Source organism: Rhinatrema bivittatum, chromosome 8 (assembly GCF_901001135.1).
Source record: "Rhinatrema bivittatum chromosome 8, aRhiBiv1.1, whole genome shotgun sequence".
Classification (NCBI taxonomy): domain Eukaryota; kingdom Metazoa; phylum Chordata; class Amphibia; order Gymnophiona; family Rhinatrematidae; genus Rhinatrema; species Rhinatrema bivittatum.
This window is the reverse complement of record NC_042622.1, coordinates 154,406,470-154,430,016: the sequence shown is the minus strand read 5'-3', so window position 1 is coordinate 154,430,016 and position 23,547 is coordinate 154,406,470. Positions and strand designations below refer to the sequence as shown.

Genomic DNA, 23,547 nt, shown 5'->3' with positions numbered 1-23,547 from the left:
AAACAATCAACTAAAAAGATAATACTGACATTTGAGTACTTTATAGCACGGAGTACTGAATAGATGTCTTTCCCTGTATGTACCAGGATAAGTCCAGACTGCTGAGTTATGCCTCCCTTCCAGCAGATGGAGTCAGAGAAAAGCTGAAAAGCACCCCTTGGATAACCTGGTGTACTACCTACGATCCTTCAGTATATCTCTGACTCCAGCAGATGAAAGAGAGCATAACCTATGGTCCTGATCCTTGTGAAATTATTCGCTACCTGGGTTAACAGGTTTGATTTTTGGGATATTCCTTTGGCTAGATCAATCTGATTTCAAAAAGAAAAAAAAAGTTAAAAAGGTTAAAAAGTTAAAAAATCCTGTCAGCAACTTGTGAGCGACCTAAAGGGCAGGCAAGGCAGGGCAGTGCCTTAATGCCATTCTTTCCCAGAGATAGTGTTACTGCCCGGTGAGTTGGGGGGAGTATTAATCGGTGGGCCGGTCACTCTCCCCCCCTTCATCCCAGAGACGATACCTTTCCTCTGGAGGGTGCTGTTTTCATTCAGGGAAATTTTTTTCTTTGCCCCTGTTGGCTGGCGTGTTTAAAAAAACAAAAAAAACCCAGATAGCAACGATAAATAAACCAGCCCTTACTTTTACAAGCTGTTCTTCAGCACTAGCCTGCCATCTCTCCCGGGCCTCCGGTCACCAAGCTGCCTTCTCTTATTTCGCACGCTCGAAATGCCGCATGGTTTGTGCTGCGGGGATTGTGGGGAGCCGGTGTCTCGGCTCTCATGCGAAGGTCTGTGCTCCCGGTGTATTCCCGGGGGCGAGGGACCTTCGCGGAGGCCAATTTCAGAGAGGGAGGCTCCCTGCCGCGATCGTGCAGCTCGGGGAGCGATTCGGCGGCTCGCAGGCAGAGGCCTGCCTCCTCCCCGCGCAGCTCGGGAGCGGTGGCCATCTTGCCTGCTCCGATTTCAGATGCTGTGCCAGGCTCAGAGGGAGAAGATCTCCCTCCTCTATTCCCGCCGGCTTTGAGCCCTCAACGGCCCCGCGATCGGCAGCCAGACACAGACCCTCCCTCCACTTTACCTCCGGGGGAGCCTTAAAGCAACAGCACCCATTTTCATCCCAATTTGTGTTACTCCTCCATAGGGTGTATCTGGAAGCGGAGGTTGACTGGGACATGCAGTATCCGGCCCCAGCAAAGAAATTTAAACCGGCTGCGGACCCAGGGGGTGCTGGACCTCGGCTTCCTCCCTCAGTTCTGTTTGGGGGGTTTCCTGGACCCTCCATTCCATTAAATCCAGCGCTGCAGGACCCCCTCCATGTTAGACTTAGGCAATGTTGTGGATAGTGCCGCCCCGCTGAAGGGAGATGATCCACAGGTGCTCCGCCTGTTCCGTAAGGAGGAACTGGATCAGTTAATCCCACGTGTTCTTCAGGAGCTGGAGAACCCGGCTCCGCAGGCAGTATCTGATTCTTCTCCGGGGGATTCAGTGTTATTGGGACTTCACGATCCACCTCAAACTTTTCCTTTTCATTCAAAGCTTTTCCAAATTCTGTCCTGGGAATGGGATGCGCCTTAAGCCACCTTGCGAGTCAGCAGGGCCATGGAAAAGCTTTATCTGCTACCAGGTGAGACCTTGGATCTTCTTAAGGTTCCGAAGGTGGACTCGGTTGTCACGGCCATAGCTAAGCATACCATGAATTCCCGTCACGGGAGGAGCGGCTCTTAAGGATCTTCAAGATCGAAAGCTGGAAATTTTGCTCAAGCGGATTTTTGAGGTGTCCGCACTAGGGGTGCGGGCCGCCGTCTGTAGCAGCCTTATACAGAGGGCTACCCTCCGCTGGATTCAGCAGCTGCTCACATCCCAGGAACTCCTTCCAGGGGAGACGGAGCAGACGAACTGCATGGAATCAGTGGTTGCCTATATGGCGGATGCGTTATACGATCTTCTCCATACCTCTGCACTTACCGTGTCTTCGGCGGTTTCCGCGAGGAGGCTGCTGTGGCTCCATAATTGGTCGACTGATGCCTCGTCTAAGTCTCAGTTAGGTTCCTTTCCTTTCAAGGGGAACAACAAGGTTTACAAACTACCTGAGGACAAGCCCAGATCGTCTCGGCCCTTCGGCGCCTCTCGAGGTCATTTCCGAGGTCAACGTCGCTTCTGTTCTGGCAGGGGTGCTTCCTTTGCCCCTCGGCAAACATCAGTACGGTCGCAGGCATGGGCGCATTCCTTTCGTGGCAGGCAGCCTCCATGTAGTGGTTCCTCTCAAGGTTTCGCCACTAACAAAGCTCCCCAATGAAGGTGCGCTGGCCTGTTCCTCTGTGCTGAGGATAGGGGGACATCTCTCCCTGTTTCGCGAGGAATGGATCAAAATCACGTCGGACCAATGGGTACTAGATGTTAAAAATCGAGGTTACGCTTTGGATTTTGCTCGGCTTCTTCGGGATCTGTTTCTTGTGTCTCCCGGTGGGGCGCCAGCAAAACGTCAGGTGATTCTTCAAACCCTGTCTCAGTTGAAGGACTTGGGAGCGATTGTCCCAGTTCCGCCAGACGAATGTCGGACTGGTCGGTACTCCATTTACTTCGTAGTCCCCAAAAAGGAGGGCTTATTCTGTCCTATCTTGGATTTAAAGAAGGTCAACAAAGTGTTGCGAGTCCCTTGGTTTCGAATGGAGACGTTGAGATCCGTCATTGCGGCCGTGCGAATTTTTGGCCTCTTTGGATCTGACGGAAGCTTACCTTCACATAGGTATTCAAACGTACCATCAGAGGTTCCTGAGGTTCATGGTTCTGGGGGAGCACTACCAGTTTTGCGCTCTTCCGTTCGGACTGGTGACGGCTCCCGGAGTCTTCACCAAGGTGATGGTAGTAGTCGCAGCCTGCCGTTGCCGCGAGGGGATACTAGTGCATCCATATCTGGATGACTGGCTCATTCGAGCAAAATCAGCGGAGCTTTGCAAGGTGGCGGTTCAGTCTGTCTTACACCATCTGCATTCACTAGGCTGGGTAGTCAATTGCGCCAAGAGCCAGCTAGTCCCATCTCAAATATTGGAGTTTCTGGGAGCTCGTTTCGACACATCTGCGGGCAAGGTTTCCCTGCCTCTGTTGAGGATGGAGAAGCTCATGGCTCAAGTTCGCCGTCTATTGGCCCTTCCTTTGCCCACGGCGTGGGATTATTTACAAGTTCTTGGTTCTATGGCATCTACCCTAGAGATGATTCTTTGGGCCTTTGCTCATATGAGACCATTGCAGAGGGCATTGCTTTCCCGTTGGGATCCCAAGTCGGAGGAGTTCCACCTACCCTTGCCGTTACAGGAGCCCGCCCAGGCCAGCCTGGATTGGTGGTTGGTATCGGATCACTTGCTTCGGGGAGTGGACCTGGAAAATCCACAGTTGCTAATCGTGACAACGGATGCCACCTCTCCGGGTGGGGGGCAGTCTGTCAATCGCGAGCGGCACAGGGTCAGTGGACACCTCTGCAGACCAAGTGGTCCATCAACCAGTTGGAAACCAGAGCAATTCGTTTAGCGCTACGCCAGTTTCTTCCGATAGTTCGGCAGCGGACGGTACAGATCCTCTCCGACAACGTGACCACTGTGGCTTACATAAACCGGCAAGGAGGAACAAGGAGTCGGCCGGTAGCCTCCGAGGCAGACAAGCTAATGTCCTGGGCGGAACGTCACCTGGCCCGCATAGCAGCATCTCACATAGCCAAAGTGGACAACGTCCAGGCGGATTTTCTCAGTTGTCAACGACTAGATCCCGGCAAATGGGAACTGTCCGAGGAGGCGATGCAGCTAGTGATGCGCCATTGGGGGACTCCTCGGTTGGATTTGATGGCGACTCGTCTGAACACAAAAGTGGCTCATTTTTTCAGCTGCAGATGGGAGCACAGGTCGGAAGGGATGGATGCCCTGGTCCTTCCTTGGCCCCCCGACATTCTCTTATATGTGTTCCCTCCTTGGCCGTTGGTGGGAAAGATTTTAAGGTGAATAGAGTCCCACCGGGGGCCGGTCATCCTTGCGGCTCTGAAGTGGCCACGGAGGCCATGGTTCGCAGACCTGATCAACCTCGCGATCGAGGGCCCCTTACGTCTGGGTCATCTACCAAATTTACTGAGACAGGGTCCCGTATTTTTCGATCAGGCAGCTCGCTTTTGTCTCGCTGCTTGGCTTATGAGAGGAAGCAATTGAGAAAGAAAGGCTATCCGGAGGCAGTGATTACCACTCTACTTTGTGCGCAAAAGACTTCTACTTCCATTACCTATGTTCGGGTTTGGAAAGTGTTTGATTCTTGGTGCAGCGGGTTGAAGGCGTCCCCGCGGCAGGCCTCTATCGTCCACATTCTTGCCTTTTTGCAGGAAGGCTTAAAGAAAGGTTTGGCGTACAGCTCGCTCCGGGTCCAGGTGTCAGCGTTAGGCTGTTTGAGAGGTAAGATTGATGGTTCTTCTATAGGAGGATATCCGGATGTAGTCCATTTTTTGAAGGGGGCCAAACACTCTCACCCGCCAGTATGCGTGAAATGTCCCTCATGGAGTTTGAATTTGGTTCTCCCTGGGCTTTGCGGTTCTCCGTTTAGCCTCTCAAATGGGCTACATTGAAAGATTTAACACTCAAGGTGGTTTTTCTCATGGCTATTTGTTCGGCTAGACGAGTTTCCGAACTTCAAGCGTTGTCATATAGAGAGCCGTTCTTGCGAATTTCAGACTCGGGGGTTTCGCTTCGGATGGTACCCTCCTTTTTGCCAAAGGTGGTTTCGACCTTTCATGTCAACCAGACAGTTGAGTTGCCGGCCTTTCCAGATATGGATCGGAATTCTCCTCAGGCCTGGGATCTGAGGAGATTGGATGTTTGCCGGATTCTTTTGAGGTACTTGGAGGTGACTAATCCTTTTCGATTATTCGACCATCTGTTTGTCTTATGGAGCGGTCCTAAGAAGGGATGTAAGGCTTCTAAGGCTACTATTGCCCGCTGGTTGAAAGAGGCTATTGCCTCGGCTTACATATGTCACGGGCGGCAAGTACCAGATGGTCTTAAAACGTATTCCATCAGGTCGCAAGCAGCTTCCTGGGCAGAAAGCCAATGTGTGTCACCTCAAGAGATTTGCAGGGCAGCCACTTGGAAATCTTTGCACACCTTTGCTAAGCATTACCATTTGGATGTCCGGGATCCACAAGTGGATACTTTTGGCAGCAGTGAATTCGAGCGGGCCTCTCCGGGTCCCACCCCTCTTAGAGCAGCTTGGGTACATCCCATCAGTCTGGACTGATCCTGGTACGTACAAGGAAAGGAAAATTGGTTCTTACCTGCTAATTTTCGTTCCTGTAGTACCAAGGATCAGTCCAGATGCCCACCCATGGGTATGTATGGAGAGTCCGCTCAGCTAATTGTATTTTTCTCTTTGCAGAATTTTTCGAAGATGGTGCACCTATACTACGACACGACGATGTGGTTGGTTTTTTTCACATGTTCTGGTTTTTTAGAGGTTAAGGTTTGCATTGATCTAGTCATTGGTTGTTAAATTTACTTCATTCTGCTTTAATAGTGATTATACTGAAGGATCGTAGGTAGCACACCAGGTTATCTAGGGCTTTTCAGCTTTTCTCTGACTCCATCTGCTGGAAGGGAGGCATAACCCAGCAGTCTGGACTGATACTTGGAACTACAGGAACGAAAATTAGCAGGTAAGAACCAATTTTCCTATTATAATGATGGCCCAGATACCTCCTGACTATAAACCTGCCTAAAATATAGGTTTTCGAGGCCTTTCTGTAGGATATATGAGTTTCTGCCATCCTAACCTGGTAGTTGAGAATGTGTTCTTGTCCCATGTGAGTAAGCAAGTGTGTTTTTGAAACCCTGTATATGACAGAATGTGCGAGGTGGCCGTGGGAGGTGTATTATGTTATCGAACACACATTAACAAATATTGCAAAACCAAAACCTAGTTTACTAAATGTTGTAAATATATGGATAATCAGCTAAGATAAGTAATATCAAAAACGAATACAGTATCATAGTAAACCATACATAAATCAATATAGGTAAATAGGAAACAGCAGAAATATTATACAAAGAACACTTCCCTTATATGTCTTCCTTGTATAAGTGTCCTTGAAAAACCTGGAAAACTGCGAGCTTGGGGACCCCAAATAGAACCATCTGTTTCGCTCTTTGCTCGAGAATGGGCAAATTCAATTCCTTATATAACCCTTTGCAAGTTAGGTGTTTCAATTTGCACTTTAACAAAAGATTTACAACTAGGAAGGTATTTCAGTACTAGTCTTTGATCTTCCCATTTGTTAAGAGACACCAGATGTCTTTTGAGGTTTTCTTAACTCATTATCAGCTCATTGGTATCAGTACTAGTCTTTAGTCTTTGATCTTCCCAAGTATTGAGAGACACAAGATGTTTTTTGGGGTTATCTTAACTCTTTATCAGCTCATTGTTGCCAGGAAATCTTCAGGAGTGAGGGGAACAAAGACGGCAATAGTGTTATGCCTTTATACAATCCTTGTACTTAAATTAAATGCAATATATCGATCCACAATCATCAATCATTAGAGCCTGTTCTGATCCATAGTTCTCTCTTTGCGATACAAAGTCTTCCCGGGATCTAGCTAGCTTCTTAAAATTATCTTCTTACACAGCAGAGAAAGACCAATTGATCTATCCAGTCAGTCCTGTTATTTTCAGTTGACAGCCTTAGAGTGTGACTGGTTATAAGATCTTTCTCCTTATCCAATTTTAGTTACCTTGCTCATTTGCATTCTACCATCTTTGGAAGCTGAGCGTATCAGAGCTCCCACTTAGTTCATACTCAGCACCCCTCCCTTTCCATGTCTTACCACAGACCCAGCTGCAGGATTGCCTGTGTTTTTTTTCAATGGCTTTTAATGTTTCATAATACATGCTTTACTCTTCACTCTGGCAACCCCAAAACTACTTGTTGAATTGTTCTAGTAGAGCATGTTAAACACTTAAGGGCCAATAAGCAAACTTTATACACAGATAAACTTGTGTTTACCTGGGTAAAACCATAGTTTTATTATTTTTCCCCTTTTACTGTTGCTGAAAGTGGGCAGGGTTAAATCAGTAAGAGAAAGTATGTGTGATTGATTGCATTTTCAAATCAGTGTACATACTTTCTGGTCTTGCTCTAGTATGTGCTTGCAGTAGTATGTGCTTTATATCCATGGTGTGAGCACAGGCCCTCATTTTCAGAGGGAAACGCCACAAAGTTTGGAAATGAGCCTACAGGCCCCCAGGTACAAAGTACGCACAGTTTTGTGAACTCTGTGTGGACTCTGAAAATTGCCCTCCCCAAAAGATGCGCACTGTTTATTATTTTCTCACCTCATTATTAAAACACTCCTGTCCTGGGTTTGGGGGGAGGAGGGGAAATTGCGCTTCATATGGTTAGAAAGATCCATGGCTGTTATGAGGATAACTGTTCTAGCTGCATGCTGCCGGCCCTACTACCTTCTTCTGCTGTTCACTTGTCCACATCCTCATGCCCTCTCTGTCTTGTCTCCTTCCAGGGTTCGTGGCCATCGTAAATAAAGCCATGAGTGCCAAGTTTGCTCATCTGGTGGCCTCAGCTGAGGAGCTGCTGCAGGAGCTGCCCTGGCCCAAGGCCTTCGAGAAGGATTCCTTCCTGAAGCCAGACTTTACCTCCCTGGACGTCCTGACCTTCGCTGGCAGCGGCATCCCTGCTGGGATCAACATCCCCAACTGTAAGGGAAGGTTTAAAACCCGCTGCAGCTTCCTTTCATTCTCTGAGGTTCCACAAGTTGAATACTGAAGCTTTCCCACTTCCCTTTTCCATCAATGCTTTCTAGTACCCGATTCCATATAGAGAGGGGTCCGATGCTGAAAGCGAGCTAGATAGTGGGCAGATCAGGGTGGCGATACTTAGCTGGATAACTTATCCAGCTACGTAGCAATATTTAGCCTTAGCCAGATAAGTTGTGCGGGTAAGTTATACCTGCCAACAAGCAGGTTTAACTTAGACAGATATAACTTATCCGGCTAAGTAGCAGCCTTTAGGCGGATATTCAGCGGCATGGCTTGTAACGTAGCTGGATAAGTCATATCTGGTTAAGTAACTTAAATGGCCAGCTTTCAGTTTGGAGTCCAAGATGATTATATTTGCAGATGACACAAAAATATTCCAAGTGGTTAAAACATAGCAGACTAAGGAACTCCAGAAAGACTTTGCCAGACTGAAGACCTGGGCATCTGAACGGCAGATGAAATGTAATGCGGACAAGTGCAGAGTGATGCACATAGGGAAAATAATCCTCTAAGTACACAATGCTGGCTTCCATATTAGGAGTCACTACCCATAGAGTTATTGTGGACAATACTTTTAAATCCTTGACCCGGTGTGTGGCAATGGGCAAAAAAGCAAATACTATAAAAGGTGAGGAATTAATTGGAACTGTATATCCTATTGCCTCTGTATCAATCCATGGTGCGACTGCATCTTTAGTATTGTGTGCAGTTCTGGACATCCCATCTCAAGAAAGACATAGTGGAACTAAAAAAGATGTACATATCAAATATTTGTAAATAAATAATACATAACAAAAATGATAAAGGGGCTGGAATGGCTCCCTTGTGAAGAAAGGCTAAACAGGTTAGAGCTTTTCAGCTTGGAAAAGAGGCAACTGAGAGGTGACATGCTAAAGGTTTATAAAATCATAAGTGGGGTGGAAGAGGTAAATAGAGAATGGTTATTAACCCTTTCAAATGATACTAAGACTAGTGGACACTCCATGAAACTAATTGATAGAGTATTTCAAATAAATTGGAGAAAGTATTTTTTCACTCAACGCACAATTGAGCTGTGATCATAGCTGAGTTGAAAAAGGAGTTGGATACGTTTCTGGAAGAAAAGTCCAAAACAATTATTAACCACTACTTATCCCTGGGTATGAGGAATGAGGAATAAGGAATGGATCTACTCTTTCAGATCTGCCGGGAACTTCCTAGAGATCTGGATTGGTCACTGTGGGAGACAGGATGCTGGCACATCTTATTTATGTATGTGTGTATTTAAAATTCTTATATTCTGTCTTATTCACCACTCTTTCAAGGCAGATTATAATGATGCATAAATACACACAACAAACATACAAAAATTCAAAATAAAATACTTATTCTAAAAAATGTGTTATCAAAACCTATCAAAGATGCCTTAGCTCATGTTATGTCCTTAGGTCACAGCCTGGCCTGGGGCCTCTGTCCTGAAACATTTTTTAAGAAATTGCTATTGCTAGATTTTGTTTTTGCTGGTATTGTTGTTGCTCCTGCTGCTGCTTTTGTTTCTAATTATTTCCCTGGGGGGGTGGTTGCCTTCTGCAGATGATGATATCCGGCAAACAGAGGGCTTTAAGAATGTTTCACTTGGGAACATACTGGCTGTGGCATATTCAACTCAGAAGGAGAAGCTCACTTTTCTTCTCGAGGAGGACAAGGTTAGTGACAAGAAGCCAAGGTCGGAGAGGGGAGAAACAGAGCAGGGACAGGGAGGAATAGAGCAAGTGCACAGAGGAGCAGGGTTTGGAATAGGGAAGTAGCACAGAGGGGCAGTGAAGAAAAGAACTGGGAAAGGGAGGAACAAGGCAGTGGCACAGAAGAGCAGGAAGGAATAGTATGGTGGCATGGAGAACAGAGCAGGGTATAGAGGAGCAGAACTGGGACATGGAGGAACAAGGCAGGGACACACAACTGGGTTACAGCTATGAAGGGGAGTCTGTGTGTCTCTTTTGGGACTCAACAAAGAGGATGCGTGAGATGTGCCTGTGGCTCGAAGTGGAAGGGCCTGGAATAATGGGAGCCAAACCCTTTTCTCTGAGGGCAAGCAGGATGGCAGTCTTCACATGTGGTGACATTATCTGATGGAGCCTGGCCTAGAAAACATATGTCAAAGTTTCTAGAATGTTGATTGTGCCTCACTGAGCATGCCTACGCGTGCCATTATGCCATGTGTCCACATGCAGGCCCCTCAGTCTTTCTTTTTCCACAAAGCCCTCAGGTCATGTTTTTTTTGCCTATCTCCTTCTACTCCTAGGCCTTCGGGGGTTTTTCTGGCAGCTGAATCATTCATCACAGGGCCTCTCAAGTTCTTACCTGATAGTTTCCTAGGTAGTTTTTTTGCGCATTTCTGTAAGTTTTCATTCTTTTCTCAATTATACAGTGGAGCGCTGTTGATGCCTAGTAAGTATCATTCCGCCACCGCCATTGAGTTTGATTTTGCTTCAATTCTTTTTTGGTCAAATATGACTACTGAGCTCTAGCAATACCCCCAGTGTGGCAGGACTCTTGACTATCATGGTTTCCCATGATAGATGTATCCTGTGGCTGAGGGCATCACATAATGTCCATGAGTGTTGCAAATGTGCGACCATGACCCAGAGGGGCAACCGGTCTCAACTGGAATTGATGGAGAAACACTTTGGGCACCGGAAGACCGATCCACTGGCATTGGCATTGGCATTGGAATCATCGGCATCGAGGGATCTCAGAGCTGCAGCAATAGAAGTAGCATCAGTGGCATCGGAGGGACTGTCAGTTCCCTCGGTGCTGATGGCCATCAGGGAACCCAGAGCCAGGCCATTTTCTGGCTCCTCCCACTTGAAGAAAGCAAGGTGTTCTACCTCTTCAACACCGGCATCGAGGGAAGCCAAAGAAACATCTGTCTCCATCGATGCCTGATGCTGGGACGGTCTGGCACATGCCGAGAACCCCTCCCCCCAAGCAGCAATGTGGCAAGGAGAGCTCAGCTTTTCTAAAGTCCTGTGGTTTGTAACAGTCTCTTGTGGTCCTGCTATCAATCTCTGGTACCTCTCTCGGTGCCAAGGAAGGCTTGGCCACCCCTTCTTCCTCCCAGTCGATGTTGGCATCAGCTATCTTTGAGAATGAGTTGGATAAGAAGATCCATCAGGCCTTGGAGAAAGTGCTGCAGGGCCTCAGAGCCTAAGCACCAACTCTTTTCTAGCTGCTGCTCAATTCCCTTTGGTTGCCCAGTAGTGAGGTACCAGTATTGGTACTGGTGCTGGGGCCAATGTTGATTCCCAAAGAGGAATCTGAGTCAGAGAATGCTGCCCTGCTGTTGATCTCCAGCTCCGTGGGGGAGGAAGCTTTCATGGGCCATCAAGAATACATTCCCAAACAGCCAAAAGCATTTCCCTCAGAACTTTGGCTGAGAATCAGGAACCTCAAGAATCCTCGCCTCTGGAAGACCAGAGAGAATCAGACTCTGAGTACTCATGGAGATACAGCTGTGACTCCGGTAACCCCTCTGAAATAGAGGAGCCAACGGGTCTCTCCTCTGACCCCCCCCCCCCCCCCTCCTCCACCAGAGAGAAGGAAGTCCCCTTCTGAGGATCTCTCTTTCACAGGTTTTGTCAAAATGGCAGAGTCCATTCCATTTACTTTACAGACTGAGGATGTGACCAGAAACAAGATGCTGGACAACCTTTAGTTCATGGAACCCCGTAAGGAGGTTGTGGCAGTCCCAGTCCACAAAGTCCTTCAGGTTATACAAATGAATGTGGGAGAACTCCCTCTCTGTGGCTCCCATCAACAAGAAGGCCAAACCGATTTATCTTGTCCAGAAGACTCTCGGATTTGAGAAGAGACAGCTGCTGTACCAATCTGTGGTGGTTGAATCTGCTCTCAAGAATGCCAAGAGGGCACACTCTTCAGTGCCCCAGGGGAAGGAGTCCAGGACCCTGCAGACTCTTGGTAGGAAGATATTCAAAGAGCAATTCTCAATGCCTGCATAGCCTCCTACCAGCTCTTCATGGACTAATACATACAAGAATGTTGAAGCAAATGCATGGGGTGGAAGAGCAGCTTCCTCAAAAGCAGCAAGATACCCTCTAGTTACTGGTAGCAAGGGTCTGAAGTGTGGAAAACATATCGGACGTTTGACATTCAATTTTTTCGAGACAGCTTCAAAAATCTCTGCTGTGGGGATTGGTGCCTGTAGACTAGGCCTGCCTGCAGGGCCCATATTTCCAGAGGTCCAGGAATGACTCAGTAACATGCCGTATATAGGAAAGAGTCTTGTCAGAGACAGAGTTAAGGAGGCGGTCGCACAGATCCATGAACATTGTGCAACAATGCAACAGCTCTCTGCTGGCACTCCAGACCCAGCCTCCTCATCCAAGAGGTACCCAATAGTTCAGGAGAAGAGACAGCAGCATGCCCCATATGCCCGTCCACAGCAACAGTGGACCCCTAAGTCCCAGACAGCAACCCACTCAACACCTGGGATGGGATTTTGACTGTATCGCAGAGAGCATAGGCAAGATCCCAGTAGCAGTGCCGAGGACCTTCCTGAGGGAGGCAGACTGCGGCTGTACATGAACTGGTGGTCCAATGTAACTTTGGAAGCATGGGTCCTCAGCATTGTCAGAAGAGGATACGGATTAAATCTGTTGAAAATTTTTGCCACATCAACTTACCAGACCTCAGTTGAGGTCACTCATCTCATCAGGAACTGCTGCGAAAGGAGCTCTCCTCCCTCTTACAGCTGCATCCATTCCACCAGGGGAAAAATGGTGGGGATTCTACTCCCAAGTACTTCCTTGTTCTGAAAAAAAGCAGGGAGACTCCATTCCATTCTAGACCTAAAGGCCTTGAACATGTTTATCAAGAGAGAAAAGTTCAGGATGGTTTCCTTGGGCCCTTATTCCCCTTTCTAAAAAAAACGGGACTGGCTATGCTCTCGATATAAAGGATGCTTACACCCACATCACTGTTCCTTTTAAGCTGCATGCACAAAGGCGTGAACCCTGCACACTTAGCAAAACATAGCGCACACAAGAATATCAATAGTTCCATTATACTGGCTCACAGCACACAAATTTGAACTTGGTTTACAAAAAGTTGCACAAAAAGAACATTTTTGTGCACATAGTCTTTCAAAATTTTAAGGGAAAATTGACCACATAGAGATATTCCATTGTCACAGGAAATATCTCAGTTTTGTCGTGGGAGGGCTTCACCTCCAAAAATGTGTGCTGTCGTTTGGCCAAAATCAGCCCCCCCATGTCTTCACCAAATGCCTTGCCATAGTGGCAGTATACGACCCTATTCTGCAAGGAATTCCTCTTTATTCAGAAATGCAGGGTTTGCTCCTAATGGAGTAGGAATCCCCAGAGAATAGTTCACAGGTGTCTAGGTTTCACCAAGCTGTATTCTTTTGCCACCAGATGCCAAACAGTGCCTTTTTTCAGATACTGCTGGGGGATTCCCTGGTTTTGGTGGATGGTAATAGATAGCACACCTCTTAAAAATCATTAGGTTATAAAGATTTAGGTTCTATTGAAACATGCTGTTGCGGCCTTGGTCGCGAGTCTCGTGACCGAGCCTTTACCTGCGCCGCCAAGGCTTCGTCTGCGGGGTCCAGGGTTCGAGCGTGCCTTTCCTATTCCGGCGCACCGGCAAGCACCGCTGCTGTTTGGGCCTGCTCGGCCTGCCTCGCGGCGGTATCTCCAAGAGGGAGACGCCGCCGAGCCTCGAGACTTGGTCCCTCCCCTCCTAGACGCACGAGCGTAAGGAGGGGTAGTTTTAACTGCTTTTCTCGCTGGACTACGGCCCGCCCCCGGGAGTGACATCAGACGTCGGTAGATATTTAAACCTGGCATCTGACTGTTTCAAGTTGCTTGGCAACAAGGTTTCTGCTTGGCGCTTGTTGCTGTGTTTAGACTCTGCTTAGCCAGGATCTTCTGTAGGTACATTTTACTGAATTTGTTCAGCTCCAGCTTCAGATCTTCAGTCTCAGTTCCAGTTCTGGATTTCCAGCTTGTTTTCCTGGTTCCTGTCTACGGTCTGTTTCTGATTCTTCACACTTGTCACCAGTCTCGACCAAGGTTAGTCTCATCCATCTTTCTCTCTCTGATCTCCTATGTCCCAGCGGTCCGGGACCTCACGGGCTCCTCCCGGAGGGTCTTCGGGCTTCCAGGGTGAAGACGTCTCTTCAATTCTTTCTGATCACCTAAGTCCCAGCGGTCCGAGACCTCAAGGGCTCCTCCCGGGGGGTTTTAGGGCTTCCAGGGTGAAGACTTCAGCTCTACGTTAAGCTTGGCACGACCTCCCGGCCTACGTCTTCACAACGGAGTGTTCTTCCTCTCTCACCATCTCACTCCGTTAGGCTGGCCCAAGGGTCCACCGCTTCGCTTGCAACACATGTCTTTTCATCCATGACTTTATTGGTGAAGATCACTATCTGTGAAGTCTGTGTAGCTCAGGCACTTGCACTGGATATAGCAGCTCACTGAAAGGCAGGAGATGGCTTGGTTTCTGGTAATGCTTTCCTGAAAGACGCCTTAAATGACCTTACTAGGATCTCTTCTAGATCTGTATTCTCGTCGGTTGCAGCATGAAGGCTATTGTGGCAACAGCATTGGGTGGCAGATATTTCCTCCAAAGCCCATCTAAGGAAGCTTATTTTCAAGTGAGATACTGTTTTTTGGTGAGGACTCATACAAACTCATAAAGGACCTAGGGGAAGCAAAATCGCAGAGAAGTGGTCAACTTCCCAGTTATTCAGTTTCAGAAGAAGAAATTGGTCCTTTCAAGTGGCCATAAGGCCAAGAGAAGAATCATCTGGCTCCACTGTGTCCAGCTGTTCCACCTAATGAAGGTCGGTGATTCTTCTCCTTGGGAGTGCTTATAGACATTTGCCTTCAGCAGTTTTACCAGGATTAGTTTCAAATATCTTCACGGTTACACCCTAGTTTTTCCACTTCAGTTACCAATGCCTATATAATCTCTCCATACATTTCACCCACCAGAAGGAAGGCTGTTCTTAATTGAGTATATTCTGCATTTGCAAGCAGCAATTCCAGTTCTATGTGAAGTGCAGGGGCATGATCTATTTATTTTGTAGTCCTAAAGAAGGATGGTTCCTACAAGACCCATCCTTGATTTGAAAGGAGTAAATGGCAGTCTTCGCATTTCCCATTTCAGTATGAAAACCCTCCGGTCTGTCTTAGTGACTGTGCGGCAGAGCGAGTTTCTCTCCCCTTGTAATCTTTCCATGGCTTACTTCCATATTCCCATCTGGGAAGATTATTATAGCTTCTTCCATTTTTGTAACCTGAAAAAGCATTTCAGTTCAGGGCACTCCCATTTTGATCTTGCCATGGCTCCAAGAGCCTTTCCAAAGTAATGGTAGTGGTGGCAGCTTTCTTACAAAAAGAATGGATTGTGGTTCATCCACACTTCAGTGATTTCTTAAAAGACAGATCCTAGGTATTACGGAGACTGGGAAGAAGCAGCAAAGTTGATTCCCCAGCCCAAGCAACCTAATCTTGTACATCTCTGTTGGACACCATAAGGTTTTCCTGTTGGGACTTAGCCCTACCTTATGGTGTTCAACAGAGTTGTGCAAGATTAGGAAGCCTAGGCTGGGGAATCAACTTTTCTGTTTCTTCCCAGTCTCCGTAATACCTGGAATCTGTCTTTTTATGCAAAAGCAGGCCAAACCTATCTGACTCAAGAAAGAGTGGTTCCATTTGTGAGTCAGGTAGAGAAATTTCTTGCTCAGAGGGCTCCTATCTGTAGCCGTGGGCTTCATGGCAACCTCTTTAATGTCCAGATATGTCCTCTTCAATTTTTTCATCTGTCTCACTGATCTCCTCAATCTCAGGGCTATCCCTCCCAGGGTCAGAAGGGAAAACTTCTTTTCTTGAACAACGCCACTAAACGTGCTGAGGAGAATGAGTCTAGAACTCCTCAGTGGGTGCTCCTCAAAACAGATGCAAGATTGTTGGGGTGAAGAGCCCACTCCTAGGACCAGATTGCTCAGGGGGGGTTCATGGCCCATCAACAGGCTAGAAACTTGGGCCTTCAGATTTATTTTTCTGCATTTCCTCCTCTGCTTCTCTTGTCCTTGGTGAAGAAAACAGCTGTCCTCTTTCTCTCTGACAGTGCCACAGTATTAGCTTATGTGAACAAACAGACACCTAGAGTCTATTTATTTATTATATTTTTATATACCAACATTCGATCTGAGATATCACATTGGTACTGTAGGTATTTCCCTATCCCCAGAGGGGCTTACAATCTAAGTTTGTACCTGAGGCAATGGAGGGTAAAGTGACTTGCCCAAGGTCACAAGGAGCGACAGCGGGACTCAAACCCTGGTCTCCTGGTTCATAGCCCACTGCTCTAACCACTAGGCTATTCCTCCTCCCTAGTCTAGGGAACAAACTTTCTATTTTTCAATGGGCAGAGCAAAATCTTCCTCAATTTCTATGGCATATATTGCAGGGCTGCAGAATGTCCAGTCTATCTCTCTCTCCAGAGATGTGTTGGTTCCCAGAAAGTAGGAGCTCAGTTTGGAGACTTTTAAGAAAATAGTGGATCAATGGTATCCTCCATACATGGGCCTAACATCTACTCATAAGAATGCCAAGGCCCTCTGGTTCTTCAGTTATCACTGGAAATATGGCTCCAAAAGGATAGACATTCTGGTCCAGCCATGGTTAGAGAGATACAGCTGTTGTGTGGGTTTCTTCCCTGACTTTTGAGAATGAGGATCTTAGAAAGATAATGAAACAATCTTTGAGGGTTATTCTAATCGCTCTGGGTTAGCTAAGTTGTTCTTGGCATGCAGATCTTGTGAGACTACATGTTGATGCTCTGATATGATTCCTAGGTAATCAAGGTCTAAATAAAGGGTCTGATTTTCATGGCGGGTCCAGCTCCATTTATCTTACAGCCTGGTTCTCATAATAAGGGATATTTCCTTTCTGTATCACTTGCCCTGTTGAAGCCCGTAAGAATACCATTTCGCTTGCTTATGTTTGAGTCTAATTCTGTTTGAAGCATGATGCAGAAAGTGATCTGTATCACTGTGGCGATCAAATACTTTCAACATTTTGGCCTTTTTTCAGAGAGGGTTGTATTCAGGTTTGATCCCAAATTTCTCTGAAGTTTTAAGTGGCTGCTTTCTCCTGTTATAGAGAGTTTCATCATTTTCACCCAAATTCTTTTCTCATTTTTTTCCAAGGGTGTAAAATCTTTGACCTAGGTCCTTGGTTTTTCAGTGGGATCTTAATTTTGGTTCATCTGTCTTTAGTGGGCTTATGCATAAGCCTCTTAGCAGTGTTTTTCTTTTTTTGTAAATGATGTTTTATTGAAACAAATATTAGCATGATAACATTACAGCATGTAAACATGAATATAACTCCACAATTGCAAGATAATCGATCATGTATACAGTCTAATAAAAACAGTCTCTCATTTAATACCCAGATGAATGTCCTTGTGTGTTCCTTTCGAGGTCTCAGGTGAGTAGCCCATTGACAAGATTTAACAGGAAACCGTCCTGTCCCCGAACTAGGGCTCTGAAAACTGAGCGTCCATTGAATGTAGTCTATGTTCATTCACTTAGGTTACAGGGAGCGAGGTAGCCCTCCATTGTAGATATGGGTTCCATATCTGTTTCTATGTATACCTGCTTAAACCTGGGAAGTGCATGATGCTTACGAGCAGTTATCCGATACAACGCACTCATCTTATCTAACTTCAATAGTACCATCTCCAAGAAGGGCACCACGGGCTGCTTCCACGCAGCAGCTAATATGCATCTAGCTCCCAAACAAATTTGATGCACCAACAGCCCCTCACTCCTTGAACAATCAACAGAGGCATTCAATAACACCCTTTCAGGTGTGAGCTGTATAGGTTGTTGCATGATTTGTTGAATAAGATCAGATACTTCATTCCACAGCCGGCTCACATTGAGGCATTCCCACCACATATGTATAAAAGTCCCCCGTTGGCCACATCCCTTCCAACATAGATCATCTTTACAGAGACGAGCCCTATAAAGCCTATAGGGAGTGTAGTGCCAACGAAATAATACTTTATAACTATTTTCCGTTAGCAATGCTGAGCTGAGCTCCGTTTAGTAAACATGAATATTTGATCCCATTCATCCTCCGATAAGATCCTGCCTAAATCCTTTTCCCAGGCCAGGATGTATGCAGGTTTATGATCAGGATCCCTCTGAAGAAGACCATGAATCTTGGAGAGTCCCCCTCTGACACGATCTGCCAGCTCACACCAACCTGCAAACTGCGATTTCCCCAGCGCAAGGTCCCCCCTATTGCTTCCCGTTTGATAAAGTGATGTAATTGTAAATAGGGGTATATGGCAATGGGCCCAAGACGAAACATGGCGTTAAGTTGATCAGATGGCAGTAGACTCTCCGGACCCCATACTTTTCCCAGGGAAATTATCCCCTTAGATTTCCATTCCTCGAAAAGGGACGAGTCCCATCCTGGACTGAACCTCATATTATGAAACAAAAGGGTATTGGCAAAGTACCTTCGCTGACCCACTAAGAGATGTCTCCACTGTTTCCATATGAGGAGTGTGGTTTGGAAGGGCAAGGGGACATCGCCCTGAACCCTCCATGTCTCCCGAGGTTTCCAAATTAGAGCTTGAATTGGCATATCACCCAATGTCATTTATTCAATGGTCACCCACCTCGGGCTCTCGCCTCGCTTATGCCAAGAAAAGATGGCACTACACTGAGCAGCTACATAGTACCATCGAAGCTGGGGCACTCCCAATCCACCGCTTAACTTATGTCTATACATAATATTGCTTGCTACCCTTGATGGTCTCGTCATCCAAATAAATGCAAACAATCTTTTTTGCCAGCATTTCAGTACTACTGTTGGAATATGTATCGGCAGGGATTGAAAAAGGTAGTTGAATTTTGGAATGACATTCATTTTTATCAAGGCTATTCTTTCCGTCCATGCTATCGGGAAATGGGCCCAAGTGTCTAAGTCCCGAAATATCTTAGTAACCAAGGGGGTATAATTTAGGATAAAAAGGTCTTCCTTTAAAGGGATATTGCTGTTTCAAAGGGGGTTACCTGATCTGGTGGTAATGAGATGTTTAACACCTCTGACTTAATCAAATTAAAGCGAAATCCAGATACAGAGCTAAATTCTTTTAACATCTCCACCACACCCAGCAAGGATTGCTGAGGCTGCAACAATGTAAATAGGATGTCATCCACGAAGAGGACCTTGTCACATGACGTCTATTTAATAACCCTACACGGGCGATACAAGAACGTACCCGAAAGGAACTTTTTTCCCGGCAATAGTACAACGCGGCACTCATCACAGAGAAGTGACATCTCGGTCAACGTTTATAAGCTAAGTATCTCACTAGCTTATAAGCTAAATATATATTCCTAGCTTAATAAGAGACTTTACATTCCAAAGCAACTGATGATTAAGCTCATAACATGAAGAAGCTCTTAAGCTCTAACGGGTTACCAGGCTCAATTCCAGGAACCCTGTGCAGTATGATGGTTGCTGGATAAATACAGTAATTTTTTCCATAAGTCCACCATTTAGTGAGCAATGTGAGTATATTTTTTGTAATTTAGTTTTCCTCACAGTTATAGGTTCTTTTTATATAGTATCCACGAAGAGTGACATTTTATAATCCATTCCCCCTACTTTTATACCAGAGATTGTGGACTGGCTTCTGATTCTAATGGTTAGGGGTTCTAAAAACAGCGCGAAGAGTAGCGGGGATAAAGGCAGCCCTGTCTGGTCCCCCTCTGGATTGGGAAAGGAGCTGAGTAAACACCATTGACTTTAACTCGGGCTATCATTAATTTGTATAATTTGTGTAACCAGTTCCTAAATAGAGGGCCAAAATTCATTCTCTCCAGGGTTTTAAACAGGAACGGCCAATGTACCATGTCGAAGGTTTTCTCCGCATCTATGGATAGTAGCACAGGGAATTGCTGATGTTTAGCCCACCAGAGCAAGTCCAAAATCTTTCTTACATTGTCTGCAGCCTTCCTCCCCGGGATGAAGCCCGCCTGATCAGAATGTATCATCTTTGCCATTACTCTATTAAAGCGATTAGCCATTATTTTAACCAGTATCTTCAAGTCAATATTGATCAAAGATATTGGCCTGTATGATCCACACTCCAGGGGTCTCGTCCTGGTTTGGCCAAAATTGTAATCCCAGCAACATTAGATCCCAGGAACAACGAACTCCCATTATGGAATTCATTAAACATCTCAGATAAATGGGGGGATACGTAATCTATGAATTTCTTACAGAAAAGACCTGTGTACCCATCTAGTCCTGGTGATTTATTAATCTTAAGCTCTTTTATTACCTGCCTAATTTCCATTTGGGAAATTTCTTTTTCAAAGAATTGTTTTTCTTCATCCATTAACTGTGGCAACTCTACCTTATTGAAATAAGATATGATCTCTTCCTCCTGAATACTTGATTAAGCTTTGTACAGACTTCCATAAAATTGTTGGAATCTCTGTTGAATTTCTTCAGGTAGGGCTAAAAGAGATCCATCCTCAGCTCTGAGCCTGGTGATTTGATTCTGAGCTATTTGCTTTTTCAGTTTCCGGGCTAACAACCTACCAGCCTTGTTGCCCCATTCAAAATATTCTTGTTTCACCATCTGTAGTTGTAATGATATAGCATCTAATTGCAATGCATTAAATGCTTGTCTGGCCCTTTGTAGTTTTACATAAACAGACTGGGATTGGGATATTTTATGCTGGGTTGCGAGCTGGGCAATTTCTACTTTTAATAGGGCTGAGCGGGCTTGTCTATCCTTCTTCTTGTAGGAGGCTTGAGAGATAAATTTCCCCCATAGAACCGCTTTTAAGCATTCCTAAAATAGAGATTTAGTTACCGTGGGATCCCCATTGTGCTGTTGGTATTCCTCTATTGTCTTTTTCACGGTTAAGCAAAAGGATTCATCTTCTAATAGAGTGTCATTTAATTTCCAGAAGCATGTCCTTGGATTAATATCATGCAATTGAATGCTTATTCATGTGGGGGCATGGTCTGACCACGTGATTTGTCCTATGTCTGTCTCCCATACTCTCAGGCTCACAATTTTGTCCACTAGAAAATAATCAATCCTAGAGAAGGAGTTATGGGGATGCGAAAAGAATGTATAGTCCCTCTTCTCGGGATTTCTATGTCTCCAGATATCCATCAGCTCCTTCCCCTGGATAAAGTGTTTAAGGCGAATGCGTCCAGATTTAGCTCCCAGCCCTCCCCTGGATGAATTGTCTATGTGTGGTTGGATGGTGAGATTGAAATCCCCTCCTAAAATCAGGGTTCCCTCCCCTAAATTATCTAGGAGATTCCCCACACTGGCTATAGAGCTCTGTTGATCTGTATTAGGAGCATAAACATTTAGCAGTGTATACACCTCCCTGCCCAATTCCAATTGTACAAGTAAAAAACGCCCCATCAGGTCTTCCTGACACTTCAGGACCTGACACTGTAGATCTTTGTGTATCAATATGCTCACCCCTGAGTAGTGCGCCAGCTTAGAGGCCGCAGCATGAAATTGGCGGGGTGCAGTGTTTTTCTATAGGCTTCATTGTTGAAGACGATGATTTTTATGGTGGCCATTGGTTCAGCTAGAGGCATTTCTGAATGTCAAGTCTTGTCTTGCAGAAATCCTTTTCCGGTCTTCCCATTGTTATTGATTTCTCATAGACCAGTCCTTTTTACCTGAAGTGGTTTCTGTGTTTCATTTAAATCAGACACCATTTCCACTGGTGTTCCAGAGAGGGGACTGTCATGGTAAAGAGAAGCCACTCTGGTTATTGGGTGTCTATTGGGTTCTTATTAGATTTTTAGTAGTCTATAGTCCTTTTTCGCAAATATGACAAATTGTTTTAATTGTAGGGCATCATAAGGGCAACACAGCTTCTAAAGCATCTTTGGCTAAATGGATTAAAATAAAATTAAAAAAGAAGCAATTCAGGTCGGTTGCCTCCAGAGGTCCTTTAGACATATTCAAAGAAAGCTCAAAATGTTTTCTTGGGCAGAGCTTCTACTTTTGCCCTGAAGGATATTTGTAAGGCAATAACTTGGTCTTCCTTATATTCTTTCACAAAACATTTCAATCTGGATGTTCATGCAAAAGAGGATGCAGCCTTTGAAGCTGATGTTTTCAGGGCAGCCCTAACTTCACCCCTCCCAGATTAATTGGGTTTGGGTACATCCTACATGTCTGGACCGGTGTAACAGGATAATAAGAAAGGAGAAATTTAGTTTTATCTAATAATTTCCTTTCCTTGAATCCTGCTATACCAGTCAAGGACTAGTCCCCCCACTCCCCGGGAAGTTGGACCATTGCAGTCTTTGAAGCAGTGTACCTCAGTTTATAGAGAAAATGTATTTATTTATAGATTTATATGTCAGAGGTTTACTTTTTGCATCTTCTTTTCCTTTTTCTTCCTCTTCCTCTTCATTTATCCAATAAAAGTTTGGAAGGATCATTTCTTTGGGGGATCCTTTAAGTGTTTCAGATTATGTACATGTTATTTAAGAGTTGAAATCTGCTGTTAATTTTTTCTTCCATGGCGTTGACATAAGAATACTTGTCTAATCGATCAGAGGTTTCTGTACTTGGTGCACAGTTTATACTGAGATACCCAGGTATAGGTGTAGTGAAACATCAAAATATCAATTATGTATATTTTGAACCTTCTTAGCTGAGATGTTTCTTGGACTCTCACGCTTAGCTCTTTATGGTAATTCGGCTCTTGGAATATGGTGGTGTTATGTCTGCCAGTTTTCACTTTCTTATTCCTAATTGCAATGTAATTTCATTCTCTGTCTTTCTTGGTTTCCCCCCTTTTTTATTATTATATTGAAGTATGTGTATGGGGTACCATATTGCATCTAAAGTGTTTTCTTTTGGCTATATTGTATTACAAATTATTCCTCTTTTTTTTCTGTTACAAGGATGCTTGTGTTAAATTTATAAATTCCATCAAAATTAAAAAAACAAAATACTACAGAAAAGATCAACTTAGTAAGAGTTCACCTTAGTGCAGTTGGCGCCAACCATCAAACAGAAACATAGAAATGACGGCAGAAAGGGACCAAATGGTCCATCCAGTCTGCCCAGTAAGCTTATGGTAGTATCTACTGCACAGTGTAGGTTACCATGTAGAAGGAAAACCCATCTCTGTACAGTCTTTAGTTGTCCAGTTGATGCGGGGCCTGCTTCATCTGAAGCTTCCCATTAGGCCTCCCGCCATATCTTGAGACTTCAGTGTGGTTCTATCCCAGCTGATAAAAGCTCCCTTTGAGCCACAGCACACCTTTGACCTGAAGACCTGGAAGGTTGTATTTTTGGTGGTGGTCACTTGAGCATAGTCATTGAGCTTCAGGCTCTAGTAACTTATCCACCTTATCCAAGTTTTTTCATGATAGGTTGGTATTACACAACCATCTGAAGTTCTTGTCTAAGGTAGTGTCAGAATTGCATCTTAACCAGCTGAGGCAACATGCCTGCGTTTGGTCCTCAAAGGGGTGCTGTCGTTGACTGGATTCTATACGAGAGACTTAGGACAACTAGTTGGTTTGGCAGTGTAGAGGTATATGAGGGCTGTCAGTCAGTCATACCCTGAGCTATTTCCTTTTCTAAAGCCCTGAAATATACTTTCAGTATTGGCTTCCTCTCTGGTCACCTATCTTCCCAG

General features: G+C 45.4%; 1 protein-coding gene across 1 annotated transcript in view; it reads left to right on the top strand.

Moving 5' to 3' along the window:
- The window catches only part of DPP3 (dipeptidyl peptidase 3), a 118,231-nt gene that overhangs the window by 63,725 nt on the left and 30,959 nt on the right, over positions 1-23,547 (top strand). Inside the window, exons 10-11 of the mRNA XM_029613091.1 lie at positions 7,535-7,729; positions 9,363-9,475. Coding sequence (XP_029468951.1) covers positions 7,535-7,729; positions 9,363-9,475 — 308 coding nt within the window. The remainder of the gene's footprint in view (positions 1-7,534; positions 7,730-9,362; positions 9,476-23,547) is intronic.